Raw genomic sequence first — 15,686 nt, forward strand, 5'->3', positions numbered from 1 at the left:
GAGAGCTGAATGGCAGCAGGTCCATGTCTTCCAGGACTCTGGCTTGCTCAGAGTTTCTCGCTGTGTATTAAATACTATTTTTGGAGATGGGGGGAAGGTGCGGGAGGGGGAGGGGCGAGGCGGTGCTGTGCCCAGGCTGAGCAGTGGGTCTGCTGCAGGTTCTCCGTAAGGTTCTGATGATGATGATTATTTTTTTTTTCTTCCCAAAAAGTGCTTTATTTAAAAATACAAAAATAAAAAAATATATTAAAAATAATAATAATAAATGAAGGACAGGAGTGCTTTCCTCACACGTGGAAACGGTAGAGAATGGGAATAACCTTTTGCAAGGCCTGCGGTTTGCATCTGAGAGCCGGCGGTGCCGGCGGCGATGGACGTTTCGGGCTGTGCGGTTCCGTCCCGCATCGCGGCGGGGCTGGAGGCGCCGTGCCGGGCTGCCCGCTGCCGCGGAGGGTGGCGGCGCTCCCGGAGGGTTCCGCGTTAGCACAGCCCGCAGGGTCGCGGTGTCGGCCGTGCCCGGCGAGGGGAGCGCGGCTGTCCGCTCCTGAGCGCGGGGTTGCGGGTTCATCTGCCTTCTGGTGCGCTGGAGCTGCCTCAGTGTCGCATTTCCCCGCTCGCTGTCGGAGCTCGGGGCCGCCTCGCCTCCATCCCCGCCGTCGCCCAGCAACGCCCCGCAGCCCCGCGCCCTCTGACCCGCGCGGCGCCGCCCCCCGCTCCCATAGCTACGGCGGGAGGCGGCGGCCATCTTGGCGGCGGCGGCGGGGCGATGAGCGGCTCCAGGGCGCGGGCGGCGGCGGGACCCGACAAGAAGCCGCCGCCGGGCAGCGGGGGGGCCCTGAGCCGCCTGCGGGGACGGCGCGGCTCGGCGGACGCGGCCCCGCGGCCCGGAGCGCCGTGGACCGAATCCGAGCTGCTGGAGCTGGAGACCGTCCGGCCCGAGCACGTCCTGGGGCTGTGCCGGGTGACGGAGAGTGAGCGCGGGGCGGTGCGGGGGGGAGGCCGGGCGCCCTGGGAGGCCGCGTTGGGCGCCGCGCTCTCGGCGCTGCCCGGTGCCGCCTGGCTGGGTCGCGCATCCCGCGGGGCGCTGCTGCTCTGCTGCCGCTTTCGGAAAGTTGGCTGCTTTCTTTACCCTCCTCTGCCCCCCCGGTTCGCCGCGCTCCGCTTTCCTGTCCACACCCTTCCCCTTCTCGCTCCGCAGCCCGCAGCGTGCCTTCGTGCCTTCGTGCCTTCGTGCTTTCGTGCCTTCCTCGCGTCTTACGGGGCCGGGGATGGTCGGAAATAGTAACGAGTCCTTTGTAGTTGCTCCGAGATCTTTTGTAACGCTCCCCCGTGTTTTCTCCCAGACTACCTGTGCAAGCCCGAGGACAACATTTATAACATCGACTTCACCAGGTTCAAGATCCGAGACCTGGAGACGGGGACGGTGCTGTTTGAGATCGCCAAGCCGTCAGCTGCAGGTGTGCGCTGCTGCCTGCCGGGCTGGGCTGTGTACGGAGCTGGGAGCAATGCCAGGCTGTCCTGGCGGCTGAGCACATCCCAGGGCACGGGGCTGAGTTTACCTGTCGTGGGAAACTTCCAAGTTAAGCCATCAAAATGAGCGTATGGTGCGGTGGGGGAGTGCTGTCAGCTGCAGAGCTTGCCTTGTTAGTGGCCGGCTCACAGGTCTTCTTCCTTGGATGCCTGGTGAGGCTGCGGGTGGTTGTAGCACCTGGGCTACTGAGGCTGATCTCTATTTCTCAGTGCTGCTATGACTGTATGACCAATTCCTTCGCATTCCGGGCCCAACTAATGTCAGGCTTGTCCTGTCCACCAGCCAGTATGACCTTACACGTGTTGGCAGAATAATTCTGAGCTGGTGCATTTTCTAGAGCAAGACAACGAGGATGAAGATGACAGCAGTGAGCTGGACAGCAGTGCGGGCCGCTTTGTTCGTTACCAGTTCACCCCGGCATTTCTTCGCCTTCGGACCGTTGGTGCAACGTGAGTATGAGTTCACAGAGTTCTGAGGGGAGAATCAGGTGTTTATGTGGTGAACATAAATGTGCTGAACAGCTTGTAGCTAGAGTCAAGGACATGAGAGAACTCATAGTTCCCTATGTTAAGTATTTGCCTGGAACGGTCTGTTGGGTTCTTGTGTAGTTTCAGATCCAAGGCTTTGTTCTTCACAGTGAGAAGGCTTTCTTACCTGTCTTTTCCTACTTTTTGCTTACAGAGTGGAATTTACAGTGGGAGAAAAGCCGGTGTCAAACTTCCGAATGATTGAGAGGCATTACTTCCGAGATCGCTTGCTGAAGAACTTTGACTTTGACTTTGGCTTCTGCATCCCCAGTAGCAGGAACACGTGTGAGCACATCTACGAATTCCCTCAGCTCTCAGAAGATCTCAGTAAGTATTTCCTTTGCACAGCAGGCTGTGTGTATATGCTCATTTTCTCTCTCCTTCTACTTGTGCAAAAAATCGTGACAGGGACGGAGGGATGGCATTAAGCTGATTTAAGATGTGTTTAATCCCAAATCATAGACCTGTGCTGTAGATTATCCATCTTAGAAATGAAAGCCTAAGGCAGCCTGCATTGTCATGTTACAGGCTGCCATCCCCAGTGCCTAACAGTGCAGTCCAGAAGATAACAAAACCCTGGGAAAGGGTTCTCTTAGCAGTCACGCGTCTGTTTTCAGCACTTGATTTTTAGGTCTTGAGCCTCCAGCTTTGAAGCAGAACTGGTTTTTCTCTTGAGAGGTGTGTTTTTGAGCCTCCCAAGACCTCTGCAAATATGCATTGTGCAGGGTATGTTTGCCCTCAGGGTGGATTGAGCAGAGCTCATGGGCCTTTCTGTGGCTGCCTGGGTGCAGGGTTTGTTCCTCTCCTGTGTACCAGAGTGCAGCTGTTTCCTTTTATTTACGGATTGCAACCTCTCTGCTTTCAGACAATGATTTCTGCTTTGCTCTAGTGATGGCTTTGACTGTTTCTATGTCTGATGTGAGATTGCTCCACCTCTGTTTGCTTTTGACCATGCGTGTCCTGTGAATAGGAAGAAAAGGTAGGGCACGCCAGAGCTTTTAATGTGTGCCCAGCCGATCTGTTTGCTTCTCTTGGGTAGGGCAGAGCGGCAGCCTGGTGCATCCCACAGAGTGTCCTTTTTGTTCTGACCGTGCTGCCCAGCAGAGTTTGACAGGCTTCTGAATGTAATCGAGCTTTCTCTTTCACAGTCCGTCTGATGGTTGAAAACCCATACGAGACCCGCTCAGACAGCTTTTACTTTGTGGACAACAAGTTGATAATGCACAACAAGGCCGATTATGCTTACAATGGAGGACAGTAATCATGATATGGCTGCTGGAAGCTGTGCTGCCATTAACCATTCCAGATGTCCAGGACTGGACTGGACTTGCTCTCTCATGCAACAAGGCTTCCTGTCAAACCTTTTCTTCTTGCATGAGGCTGAGCACAGGAAGCAAAGAAGACAACTCGCAAGAGTAAAGGAAACCTCCCTGCAGCGCTTCACTATCCAACACTCGTGACAGATCCAGCCTCTGTCATTCTCCATTTCTGGATACCTTCTGGTACCCTGGTTAGGTTATGGATCAGAGGCTCTATTAGAAAATGTTTGCTGTTACAATTTTTATAGCTTAGGTTGCACTTCTGGTGCTCCTGATATTTCACCTATTGGGTGACTACCCTCTTCCAAGAGGTCAAATTATTTGGGTAAGCTATTTCTTAGCAGTAAAATTTGCTGCCTTCAGGTAGCCAGTGACACCTGAAAAGCAGATCTCTTCTTCAGTTGGATAGATCATCTCTTTGGTGCCTAGCAGCTTAGTTTGTAGCATGGGTGAGATAGCTTTCTAGGGTGCATTCCGGGATTCTCCAGTGGGAAAGATAAAGTAAGAGACTAATTCAGCTTCTGAGTTGTGCAGGAATCTTCTCTTCCCCCTTCCGGGGATTTGAGCTGATCTCGGGGATGGCTCAATCTGTGTTTTACCAGAGATCTCACTGGAGGTACGCAGCGGGAGAAAAAAGGGACTTGATCCACGTCGATCATTTAGTCATTCCTACAGCATTTCTCTTTGAGCTTTTTCATGCAAATTGCTGAGCTCAAGGGTCAGCCTTGGAGCTGAAGTTAATCTCAGTGTATTTCTCATTTCTACTGCTTCCCTTTGTGTAGGATTTTTGGCTTTTACTACAGAATATATTGGTTTTGGACTGACAGCACATTGTCAGCCTAGTTGGGGTGGAGGGGGGATTTCAGAGGAAGAAGGGAGAATGTGGAAAATCACTTGAAAAACGTGTAGGGAGCAGAGCTTCCTAGGCTTCAATCTCTGTGTACTTCACGATGTTTTAAACCTGGCTGTCAGAGGTGCTGCAAGGAGCGATGGTGGTGTCACCAGCTCGCTTGCTTTCTTTCAGTTGAGGTACTAGCAGCTAAAACCTTCCCAGGTCAAACTATTCAGTGTTACAGAGTGGGATTCTTAATGACCAAACTGTGAGAATTAATATGATTTTTCTTCATTGTTTGAGATCCTATCACTGCTTCGTATCCTTAGTTGCTTATTTATGTTTCAGGAAGTTCTTCTGATTTAGTTTCTGCCGGACCAAAGGGTGTCTTTTGCAGCAATGCTTTAGGATCTGGTGATGAGAAGTAGCAAAGTGCCCTGGGAAGTGGAGACCCCGTCCTCCCAGCAGCCCTGCTGGCGTCCAGCTCTGACCATGCAGAATCTCAGCTAGGAACACCCCTCCCTGTGTATTTTGCTGGCTCAAGATGAGGATGGTTCGCATCTCCTCCCTGAGCTGACCAGCCCCCTCTGCTGCATATGGGAGCTAAGTTGTGTTTGGGCCCGAGTCTTTGGCTAGTGTTAGTTCTGCTTGTTCCCCTAGAGAGCTGAGAGCCAACTCCTCAGCGGATACAGTATGATTCAGTGTAGGTTATGCCTCAGCAGGGTTAAAAGAGGTGGGCACCGCAGCCTGTTAATGCGTAGATAGCAATAGGAAGCCACTGCCTTCACCTCGCAGATTAGCGATGTTAGTTTGGTGTGGAGGACCAGTGGGTGACGAGGTAAGCAGTGAGAGCATGTGGGTGGCAGTCCTGAAAGAATCCCCAGCTTTTGGGGAGGATTTTAATTACGATTAACCACAACAAACGACGTGCTCGGGTGGAGTGTTAATCATGAGCAACCACAACAAATGTCTCGGGAATGCGGAGGGGCGAGGTGTGCGCGGCTGGGAGATGAAGGCCAGTTCTGCTCCATTCAGTCCCTTCCAGCATCTCCACGGGCACTCGGGCAATCCCATGGCTTGCTTCAGAATTAGGGAAGCTGCTTGTGAGGTGGAGCTCAAGCTGCCTCTTACAGCGACTGCCTTCAGATGGTCCCGTGTTGTGCTGCAGGAACGGGCGGCGCTTGCAATAAGGCAGAGCGGCCTGGGAGTGTGATTTCCATCCTGGAGCATTGTGAGATACTCAGGGTCAGCTCGGAAGAGGCTGCTGGGTGTTTCCAGGACATTTTAGCATATCGAGGTGAATTTGTATGTAGTATAAATCTAGGTGCCTTTAAACGTTCCTTTTACCTTTCTGTATGAAGCGACCTCCTGCTTTTCTTACGAATGTGACAATTCCCGTCCGTTTTCTATATCACTGAGTAAAGATATTTAACATGGAGACAGACCATTGCCGGAGGAGCTGCGGTGACTGAGCCGTGGGAGGCTGCACTGTGCAGGTCGGGTGCTTGCGGGGCGCTGGGTGCCATTGACTGCACTGCTGGGTGTGAGTGAGCTCAGGGCCTGCAGGAAAGGGGGTTTCTGTGTGAAGCAGTCGTTATCTCAGCCAGCAGTGATGGGAAAGCACCGAGGCAGTGCTTCTCCATTTATGAATGTATCATCTATTCAGCAATAAAAGGAAGGCTGGAGGAAAATGGGGGGTTGTGCAAGCACTGCTGGCACCCCACAGCTCCTGGGGAGGTGTTTGCTCTGCCAAATTGGGCTCTGCCTTTACCCATAAACCTGATGCAGGGTAAAAGTCCCTACAAGAGGGCACCCCAGCACTAACAAGGCTGAGAGTCAGGGATTTCCAGCCTCATCCCTGTGGCAGGGATGGTGTCTTTGGTCAATGTGACCCTATGGAGCATCTTCCTTCATTTTGGTGCGGTGTGGTGCTGTAAGGATGGATCAGAGCTGCCCACACGGGGAGGTGGCGGGGAGACCAATGGGACCTTATCTGTGGGCTGAGTGCTAGCATGGCGGGTGCCGAAAGCCGGGCAGTGTGTGTGTAAGGTCACAGGGCTGGGGTTGTACCATGCTCTGATAACAGTGCAGGGACCAGCTGTGATCCTACAGCAGCACATGGAGCAGTATCAGGTCTATGGCAGCACAGAGGGCAGCACCGCGCCCACACCGCACCTCTGCAGTGCTGTCCTGGGAGGGCTGGGACCCCTCCACGCTTCCTCCGCGCTGCCCCCGTTCCGCTCGGTGCCCTCTGCCGCTCGGTGCCGGCCGCCCCGCGCCGCTCAGCAGCGCCCCCTGCAGCGAGGCGACACGAGCAGCAGCCGCGCGGTGTCGGTTTGTACGGGGAATAAAGGAGCGCCCCGCTTTTATACATGGCGTCCGGCTGGGGGCGGGGCCGGGAGGCGGCGGAGCCTGGGAAGGGGCGGGGCTAGCGCGGTCTCGCGCTGTTCCCGCCCTGCTGACCCGCGCGTGCGCAGTGCTGCCGCTCGGTTGCTCGGAGGCGCGGCCATGGCGGCGGCGTTGGCGTTGCTGCTGAGGCGTGTCGGAGCGGTGCCCAGCGGTGAGGGCGCGGAGCCCGGCCTCGCTCCGCCGCGGCTGCCGGGAGGATCCGTGGGGCTGCGCGTGGGGGTCGGGAGCGACCGCGGCCTGAGCGGGAGGGCGGGCGGCGGCGCCCCAGTGCCCTTCAGGGCCTGAGGCCGCGTCCCGTCTCGGCGGCGCCGCCTTCGGCCCGGGGGCTGCGGGTGGGGGCGGGGGCGGAGGGACGCGGCGGCCCCTCACGGCTCTGCCCGTCCCCAGCACGGGCCCTGCGGCCCCTCCGCCGCCTGCACACGGTGTACCAGACTGCGGAGCTGCCGGAGACGCACCAGATGCTGCGCCAGACGTGCCGGGACTTCGCCGAGAAGGAGCTGATGCCGCTGGCGGCTCAGCTGGACAGGGAGCACCGCTTCCCGGCCGAGCAGGTGCGCTGCCCGCCCCGCTGCTCTACGGCGCTGCCGCGGGTGGGAGGCGGGCGGCTTTCGGACCGTGTAGGGAGCTGGAATGGGGCGATTCGGCACGGAGCATCCGCTGACACACCGAGGAACGCTCGTTTCATCCTGCTGGCTCTTAGCTCTGCCAGGAGAGTTCCCTGAATGTGGAAAGGCGTCGTGTGTGGGGTGGCCTGAGCTCCATAGCACAGATCGTGTTTCTCCAGCATTTAGCACCACTGAATTGTCAGTTCCCCATTGAATTAGTTCCCCGAGCACCTTCTCTGTGGAAGCAGAACGGACCGGAGGGAGGGGATAGATAGATACAGCATCTGATAGGTGCTGTGTCTGTTATAGATGGTCTGCTAAGATTCCTCATAAACCTCCAACTCCTCATATGGAAATCAGCACAGCAAGTTAAGTGTCGCTTTGAGCGGGTGAATTCACTCATTCGTGTACAAGAAATCTGAATTTGTTTGAGAAAATTGGAAGTGGGAACAGTATTTATTAACATGATAGATTCACAGAATGGTTTGGGTTGGAAGGGACCTTTAAGATCATTCAGCTCCACCTCCCTGTGTAGGCAGGGACGCCTCCCAGCAGGTTGCTCTCAGCCCCATCCAGGCTGGCCTTGAGTGCTTCCAGGGAGGGGCATCCACAGCCTCACTGTTCCAGTGTCTCACTGCCCTCACAGTAAAGAACTTCATCCTACTATCTAGTTTAAGTCTAGTCTCTTCCAGTTTTAAATCGTTTCCCCTCATCTCTCTACCTGCCCTTATAAATGTCCCTCCCCAGCTTTCATGTGGACCCCTTTCAGGTACTGGAAGGCTGAGAAAGATAAAGCAACATACTGTATAGTATTAATTACTATCCTTTGTTCTCCCTCTGCATTTGATATGATGGTCAGGTGTTCTGGGTGTCCATGCAGGAGGGAAAATACTTGTTATGAAATTCCTCATGGGTTCTGTGAAAGCATGGACAGCCTGGTAATAACTTCACTGAGAGATTGGGCTACAATTGGCGTTGCATTTTAAACATAAAAACAGAGGAAAACTTGTTTTTCCTCTCATATATTTCTAGATCTTATTGAGATGTAGTGTGAGATGGTGAGTGCTCTGAAGAGCTTCCAGTGATGAGGCCAGGGTCCAGCTGAGGAATTAGGGTTGGAGTAGTTTGGAATGTGCCAAACACAGTCTGGAATGCGAGATCTGGCTTAAGTGGGAATGAAAAATCACCTTTCTGCAAACTGCTCCGTGAGTCTTTCCATTCATGAAATTCTTCCCTGCTGCAGTGCTGGGGTGAAGCACAGCGAAAGTTCTGATGGTCTTCATTAGCAAGATTCCAGCTGACAGGAGAAATGGGATGGGAGAGTGTATGGGAGATTGGTAATCACAGCCTGAACCTCTGATTAATCGGCTGAGGCAAGTGTTGGGTCAGCTGTGGGAGCACAGGTGAGAGTCATTTAGCTGTGCTCCTGGAAGGAGGGGAGCTTGACTCCACCTCCTCTAGACCTCATTTAAGGGCTGACCAGCACTAAGGCAGCATCTCTTGGAGATTGCTCCCTGGTGGAGATTGCCTCAGCATTTCCTAGTGAAGGCATCAATATCGGTAAGCTTTTCCCTTATAAATAACCTTTTGAATGTCTGTTACCATCTTTGTATCATTCCACCTTACAGAGAGGTTTTGGTGCGAGGTGGAGAAAATTCAAGTGAGGCTGTAGCACCATATTTCACCTTTAAAAGGCTCCCTCCTCTCCTGGTGCTGAGGACAGCTCTTGAATTGAGCAAGAGCTCATTCAAACCAGCAGTGACCATGTGTAGCTCTCAGTGAAGTCATCTAGCCACGCTTAGCAGTTTGTGCAGCCAGATTCCCATTTCAGAAGGAGTTACACACATTGTTCCTCTGCGTGCAGCCTGCTGTGACCTGACTGTGTGTGCCTGCATGTATTTGCTGGTGCAGAATCTCACTTCTCTGTTCCCCACACGCAGGTGAAGAAGATGGGTGGCCTAGGGCTGCTGGCTGTGGAAGTGCCAGAGCAGTTCAAAGGAGCAGGCCTCGACTACCTGGCCTATTCCATAGCTGTGGAGGAGATCAGCAGGGGCTGTGCGTCCACAGGCGTCATTGCCAGCGTCAATAATGTAAGTGTCTGAAATCTGTGTGTGAGGGACAGGCATGGGGCTGAGTCTGACACCAGGGTGGCTGTTGGAGAGGGGCGGATGTGAAAAATGGGCTCCGTTCCTGTTATGAATTACAGTATGCTGGAGAGCAGTGACATTCTGGGAGTTAATTGATTGTTTGTACCTTGAGGAGGTACTAACTCAGCTCTCAATTCTTAAAGTCTCTGTATTTAGGGCCAATACTCAAGTTTGGATCTGAGGAACAGAAGCACAAGTGGATTTCTCCCTTCACCAGCGGGGACAAAATAGGATGTTTTGCTCTTAGTGAACCAGGTAATGTGACTGTTAGCATTCCTGTTGCAGGGTAACTTCCTTAATCAGGTTTAGAGTGGCTCCTAGGTCTGTCAAATAGTAACAGTTTGCAGAAAGATGGGTTGTAGCAATCCCATTCAAATGAAGTCTTCGGTGCCCAAGGAGCTCACTGCCATCCCATGGTCTGTGCTGAAAATTTCATCCCTGTTATGTGAGCAAAACAATAGAGATGGATGCATCTTAGACACACTGGCCTTTCCCTTTTCTGTTTGGGTACCCTATGGGATGGATGGGGTGACACCACTGTAGATACAGGAGGTGCTGTGAGCTGGCAGCATGGTGTGGGCAGGTGGTGGTTTTGCACTGTTCACTGGTTGCCTGAATGTTTTTTGCCTTGCTTAGGGAATGGCAGCGATGCGGGTGCAGCATCCACGGTGGCACGTCTGGATGGTGACGAATGGGTGCTGAATGGCACCAAGGCCTGGATCACCAACGCCTGGGATGCCTCGGCCGCTGTGGTGTTTGCCACTACAGATAAATCCCTGAAGCACAAGGTGTGTTCAGTGGGTCACTTGAGAAAAAGGGCTGGAGGTGAAGGGAGAATCATTCTGAAAGGGTTCTGAGGACCACATAGAGTATTTGGAGCTGTGCAGATGTTGCACAGTGGGAAAGAGGGGGTTTGATTTGTGCCAGCTTTGTTGTTCCTTGTGCCTTCCCTTCCTTCTGGTTACTGGACACACGTCTCCTGTGGGGGAAAAAAAGAAAAATGGGAAGGAAGCCTGTTGACACCCAGGTAAGGGGGAGTCACCACCATTCCTAAGAGCCTGGGTCATCTTGCAGGGCATTAGTGCATTCCTTGTTCCTATGCCAACTGTGGGGCTGTCCCTGGGGAAGAAAGAAGACAAGCTGGGCATCCGAGCCTCTTCCACGGCCAACCTGATATTTGAGGACTGTCGGATACCCAAGGGCAACCTGCTGGGGCAGCTAGGAATGGGCTTCAAAATTGCCATGGTAAGAGATGGATCAGAGGTGTGTTTGTGTAAAGGAGTAGTTCCCAAGCTGGCCATTTTCAAAACTATTTTCTGATTTAGGATAACTTTGGTGAGAGCTGCCACTGTAAGGAAGGTGTAATATGAGACAGTTGACCCTTCTTGCCAACATGTGAGAATTCATCGATAGAGCTTGGTAAATCATTGATTGATGATAGATCCTGGGCAGTGCTTTCCTTGTAGGCTCAGTGTGGCAGTGCTCTGGTTAAGGAGTGCTGCTGAGTCACAGTGTGAGCAGAGGCAATTTAGTTTAGTTTTTCTCATCTACTCAAGTTCTGTTCTTCCATTTTGTACTCTTAAAAAAGCAGGGGAGGAAGAAATATTACATTTTCCCTTAATACTCTGGCTGAGGATAGTTGTCCTGGGTGCACAGAGTATGTTCTGCATCACATCTGAAAGAAGTGGAAGAAGTCAGAGATAACAGCACGTGTGACTTCTGAACAGAAGCCAGGCCCCTGTCAGCTTATTCCCTGCAATGGCACACTCTCCACTGGGGAGAAGCACCATTTGTTGGCTTGATGCTTTGAGAAGGGCTGAGCTCCAAGGCTGGAAGAGCTCTCCGGTCACTGATCACTTTTTTGGGACCCTCATCTTAGGATTAAGAAATCTTTTTTCACTCTGCCACAAATTCTACCTGTGTACAGAGTGAGCCAGGGAAGCACTCATTTATTCCTGCATAATGTAGGTTGGAGCAGGGAGGTCTCTGAGAAACTATTAAGGCCACAGCAAGTTCCTAGCAGGAGTGGAAATGCGTGTACACTTTGGATCAAGTGTGATTTGATTTAACACATATTTTGTCTTTCTCAGCAAACTCTGGATGCAGGAAGGATTGGCATCGCCTCTCAGGCTCTGGGAATAGCTCAGGCAGCTCTGGACTGTGCTGTGGATTATGCTGAAAAGAGAATGGCGTTTGGGTCACCCATCACAAAGCTGCAGGCAATTCAGGTACAAGCCAGGCTGGGTCACCTGCAGGTAGTGCTGTTGTTGGTGGAAACTTCAGACACTTGTACTTGGCTTTGGGAACACAGCGAACTTGGTGCTGTCTGGGATAAACAAGGTCACTGTTTACATTTTCAAACAGACTGTTGAGATGGAGGTGCTCCTTTTCTAGCACTGTTGGTCTCAGAGGTGTGAGACAGGCAGAGCTGCCTCAGACAAAGGCAGTGTTTGTCGTTGCAGTTTAAGTTAGCAGACATGGCTGTGGCATTAGAGAGTGCGCGCCTGCTGACCTGGAGAGCTGCTATGCTGAAAGACAATGGGAAACCCTTCACAAAGGTATTTCTAGCTTTGCATTTGTCCAGTGGTGACAGCTCTGGGCACGGGCTTGAGGCAAGCAAATGGTGTGATGTGCTGCATGGCTGCATTCAGTCCTGCCCAGCCCAGTGCTGTTGGTGGTCCAGTATCAGCAGATAGTGCACACTGCTGTCTGCCATCAGCTCCATCTTTGGAGCTGGGCCCTGCTTTTTTTTTAACCAAGGCGAGGGGGGCTGGTTGCTGAGAGCTGGTGCCAGTGACCTGGCCTGTCTTTTCTGCACAGTTGGTCTGCAGACTGTCAGACTCCTGTTGCAATTGGGGCTTTCCTTTTTCTGTGATAGCTGCATCCTCAGTGATGTTTTCCTTCCCAAAGGAAGCGGCAATGGCCAAGCTGGCTGCATCAGAAGCTGCAACAAACATCGCTCATCAGGTAACTACCACAGCTGGCAACTCTCAGCTGCACAGCATGCTGAAAGGCAGTTTGTGTTCCACCTCTCACACACAACAAGCCAAGTACCTACACGAAGATGGGATGAAATTTAATCTTTACTAGAACATACATATATATGTTTTTATTTTTAACAAAGGCACGTGAAGCTGGCCACCTCTTTGGATTCAGTGTTATGCAGGCATGTGATGCTATTAATTATGATTGATGCTGTCCAGAGTGCTTTTTGTGGGAGCTGAGCTGCACTAAACTCAGTCAGCAGTGAGTTTGATGTACAGTGAGAAGGTAGAGCAGTACCTGGGGGTGTCTGCATTTCTTTTTTCCCTGCCCTTAAATGTGGCTTAGTTGAATATGGAAAAACTAGCAAATGAACCACTCCAGTGATACTTGTTGTCTGGGATGTCAGTATTAATGTTACACTACTTCTAATTATGTGTATTTCTCTGATTGCAAGTGTGTCAGTCAGCCCCATGTGCTTCCTCCAGGTGTGCACGCAGTGAGATTAGTCCCTTTTCAGCTGTGAAAATAAGTTCTGTGTCCCTGCGTCTATTCTAACCCCCTACCTTTCTTTCAGGCCATCCAGATCTTGGGTGGCATGGGCTACGTGACAGAGATGCCAGCAGAACGTCATTACCGTGATGCTCGTATCACTGAGATCTACGAGGGGACCAGTGAGATCCAAAGACTGGTGATAGCAGGTCAACTGCTGAAGGCCTACCGTAGCTGAAGAACCTTAGAGCACGATACTGCCCCTAAGTGCCTCCTAACAGCCATCCAGGCGCTGAGGATCACGATGGAAGTTTTCCTCACTGATGAGTAACTGACCTTAAAATGTGCTGATTCTTCTCTGGGTGAAGTATGGTGCATGGAGGGCCCTATCCCAGTCTGTAAGCAAGTGGCTATGAGTGCAGGAGAGGAGAAGCAGCTCATGGCTGCTCCTCCTAACATGGTGTGTTGTTTTGTTCCAGCAGTGCAGGGTGACTGTGCTGTTCAGCTGCACTCCTTGTGCATCTTGCAGTATTTCCTTTGCAAGGCTTTGCCAGTGAGCAGTGTGATAAGCAGTGCCAGTGTTAGAGATGTGACACCTGTGCACTCTTCCCAGGCTGCTGGTTTCACTGCCACACTTCTCAGCTCCTGAAGTTCAGGGATGCAGCTGTGGTGAGCTCCTTGTTCAGTGCAGGCTGTACTGAGACCTGCAGCAGTGCACTCCCCCCCACCTCCAGCAGGAGAGGAGCCAGAAGGGAGGACACAGGCATTTCTACACACAAAAGGCTCTCACTCATGCTGTGGTTGCTGTGTACATGGATGTAAAACCAAAGGTCAGAAAAAAACACCCAGTAGCTTTCATAGTGTGAGCCCGTCATGGATGGAGCTGTAAAAGCTCAGAGAGAAGTTCCACAGGCTGCTTTTACTGTGCCAACAAATATCTAACAGGACAGTAACAGGTTTTGATCTCTGTGCGTTTTTGGGCAACTAAGAAATGAACAGATGATATCACAAACCTTACCAGGAAGATTAACAGTAGCACACATCCTCCATCAGTTCTCTTCAGCAATCAATAATTAACTTTCCGAAGATTAAACAGCCAAAAGAAAAGCTCTCAACTCAGGAAAAGATGGACAGGATTAAGACAACAATCTGCACGGCCCTTGTCCAGACAATGAGTACACCAGTTGTAAATGGTTATTTTCCTGCGGTGTTATTGAATTTATGTGGCAAGAAAACAGCAAGATTTTATTACATAAAAGAGAAGATGAATAAAAGCTGGTTTTAAAAACTTGAATAAAGTACCACTGCTCCCCCCTTCTTTTAAATTTAAATATGACGATTTGGAACCCCCTACCCTGCATACACCGGTTGTGCCAACGCTTCGCAGTGTGGTGGGTGTTTGCCACTGCAGCTGTCCCCATGATACAGACAGTCCCCTTGCAGGTCACTGGCATGTTGGGACAGAGTTTGAATTTCTTTGCTGCTGTCATGATCTGGCAGAGCCAGGCAGTGAGAGAAGTAGGTCTTCTGGAAAACCATTCCAGTGATTGCAAATGTAATTGTGAATGAAAGCCTTCCAGCTGTAAGACACACTCTTCTAGCTCAATTTCTACTGTATCACTGCTTCCATGATTTTTTAAAGACTCATTCAATGACTATAGGAGGAAGTGAGTTGATTTTACACAAGGTTGTTTTTCTCCTCACAGCTACGTGGCTGAGCAGGCGCCGTGGGCCCAGTCAGTGCTTATGGCAAGGAAGGGAGGACTTTAGGAGCACAGCGTTACTGTTCAGTGCTTGTCTTTACTGGATCGCCATGCACCAGAACAAGCAGTCACTGTTAGGCCACATGTGCACAGTTTTCCCTTGCTTCATCAAGCTTCTTCATTACACCTACTTTCAGCCTGCACTTCTTCCTCATCACAGCTCCTTCACCCAGCAACACTAAATGATTGCTGAGTGAAATTGCCCCTCTGCCCTCATAGTAAAAGCCCGAAGTGGGAGAGTAGCTGTGAAACCTCAGCGTACAGAGCTCACACTGCAATCAACTACAGACGAGATACACCAAAACCCCATGTGGACCTTTGGCTGAGAACAAAACAGGCAGCATCAAGCAATTGCCTGCCCATGGGGAGCCCTGCTGCAAACCTGTGACCACAACTTGCCTTTGGAACTCCCGGATAGCACGCTGCATGCCTTGTGAACAAGCTTCCTGCTAGCTGACAGCAGCAGAGCAGCTGACCTGGCTAACACATTAAGTGCATATTTGGTGCCGATTTCTCAGTGCACCTCTGTCCCAGTCTGCAGTCACTGCATAGCACCAAATTACAGACAGGGTGCAGCTGGTCAAAACCCACTGCTCTAGGTACAGCGTGACATCGATGTTCAAGAGCCTAGGAATGCTTTACAAGCCTGTAAGAGTTCCCTTTTGCTATTGACTACAAATAACCCCACAAAAAACAACTATGCTTTAAGGGTGCAGTCTGTTATAGACAAAAGTTCTTTGGATACCTTGCTGCCACAGGTTGAGGCAGGTAACCTGTCTCACAGCACTGTCCTCAGTTGTGTTTGGGGGTAAGCAGCACAGCTGGACACCAAATCTCCACAGAGCTCCCAGAGCAAAGAGCTGGCTTTCCACTGAGCAATACACACAGATCCTGTTCCATGCTGCTGCTCTGAGATAATTCCAGCTGTAATGCACGTGTGTCTGCTCCTCAGGGCTGTTACAGGGCACAAAACCTGCTGAAAAAGCAAAACACAGTCAGGTTCTGCAGCGCTACATGGAGCTCTCAGCAAGGCCCACCTGCAGCCAGAGCACTAACCTGGCACTGTGCGAGTGGGGCCA

At 51.7% G+C, this 15,686-nt stretch overlaps 2 protein-coding genes across 3 annotated transcripts; both read left to right on the forward strand.

The window, feature by feature from the left end:
* The first annotated feature begins 741 nt into the window (after nt 1-741).
* UNC119B (unc-119 lipid binding chaperone B) lies at nt 742-5,654 on the forward strand. The gene is made up of 5 exons (XM_072351453.1): nt 742-971; nt 1,344-1,457; nt 1,869-1,980; nt 2,213-2,385; nt 3,207-5,654. The coding sequence occupies exons 1-5, from the start codon at nt 767-769 to the stop codon at nt 3,317-3,319; spliced, it is 717 nt and encodes a 238-aa protein (XP_072207554.1). The 5' UTR covers nt 742-766; the 3' UTR covers nt 3,320-5,654.
* Nucleotides 5,655-6,660: 1,006 nt separating this feature from the next.
* On the forward strand, nt 6,661-14,500 carry ACADS (acyl-CoA dehydrogenase short chain). Of its 2 annotated transcripts, XM_072351220.1 has the most exons (10): nt 6,661-6,769; nt 7,006-7,169; nt 9,164-9,313; nt 9,514-9,625; nt 10,007-10,158; nt 10,445-10,615; nt 11,461-11,598; nt 11,833-11,928; nt 12,281-12,337; nt 12,930-14,500. In XM_072351220.1, the coding sequence occupies exons 1-10, from the start codon at nt 6,718-6,720 to the stop codon at nt 13,080-13,082; spliced, it is 1,245 nt and encodes a 414-aa protein (XP_072207321.1). In that variant the 5' UTR covers nt 6,661-6,717; the 3' UTR covers nt 13,083-14,500. The 2 variants fall into 2 exon arrangements, with proteins under 2 accessions (XP_072207321.1, XP_072207322.1); XM_072351221.1 differs by lacking the exons at nt 11,833-11,928; nt 12,281-12,337 and having other exon boundaries at nt 12,930-14,130.
* Nucleotides 14,501-15,686: the final 1,186 nt, after the last annotated feature.

The sequence above is a fragment of the Excalfactoria chinensis genome, chromosome 16, assembly GCF_039878825.1.
Source record: "Excalfactoria chinensis isolate bCotChi1 chromosome 16, bCotChi1.hap2, whole genome shotgun sequence".
NCBI lineage: Eukaryota > Metazoa > Chordata > Aves > Galliformes > Phasianidae > Excalfactoria > Excalfactoria chinensis.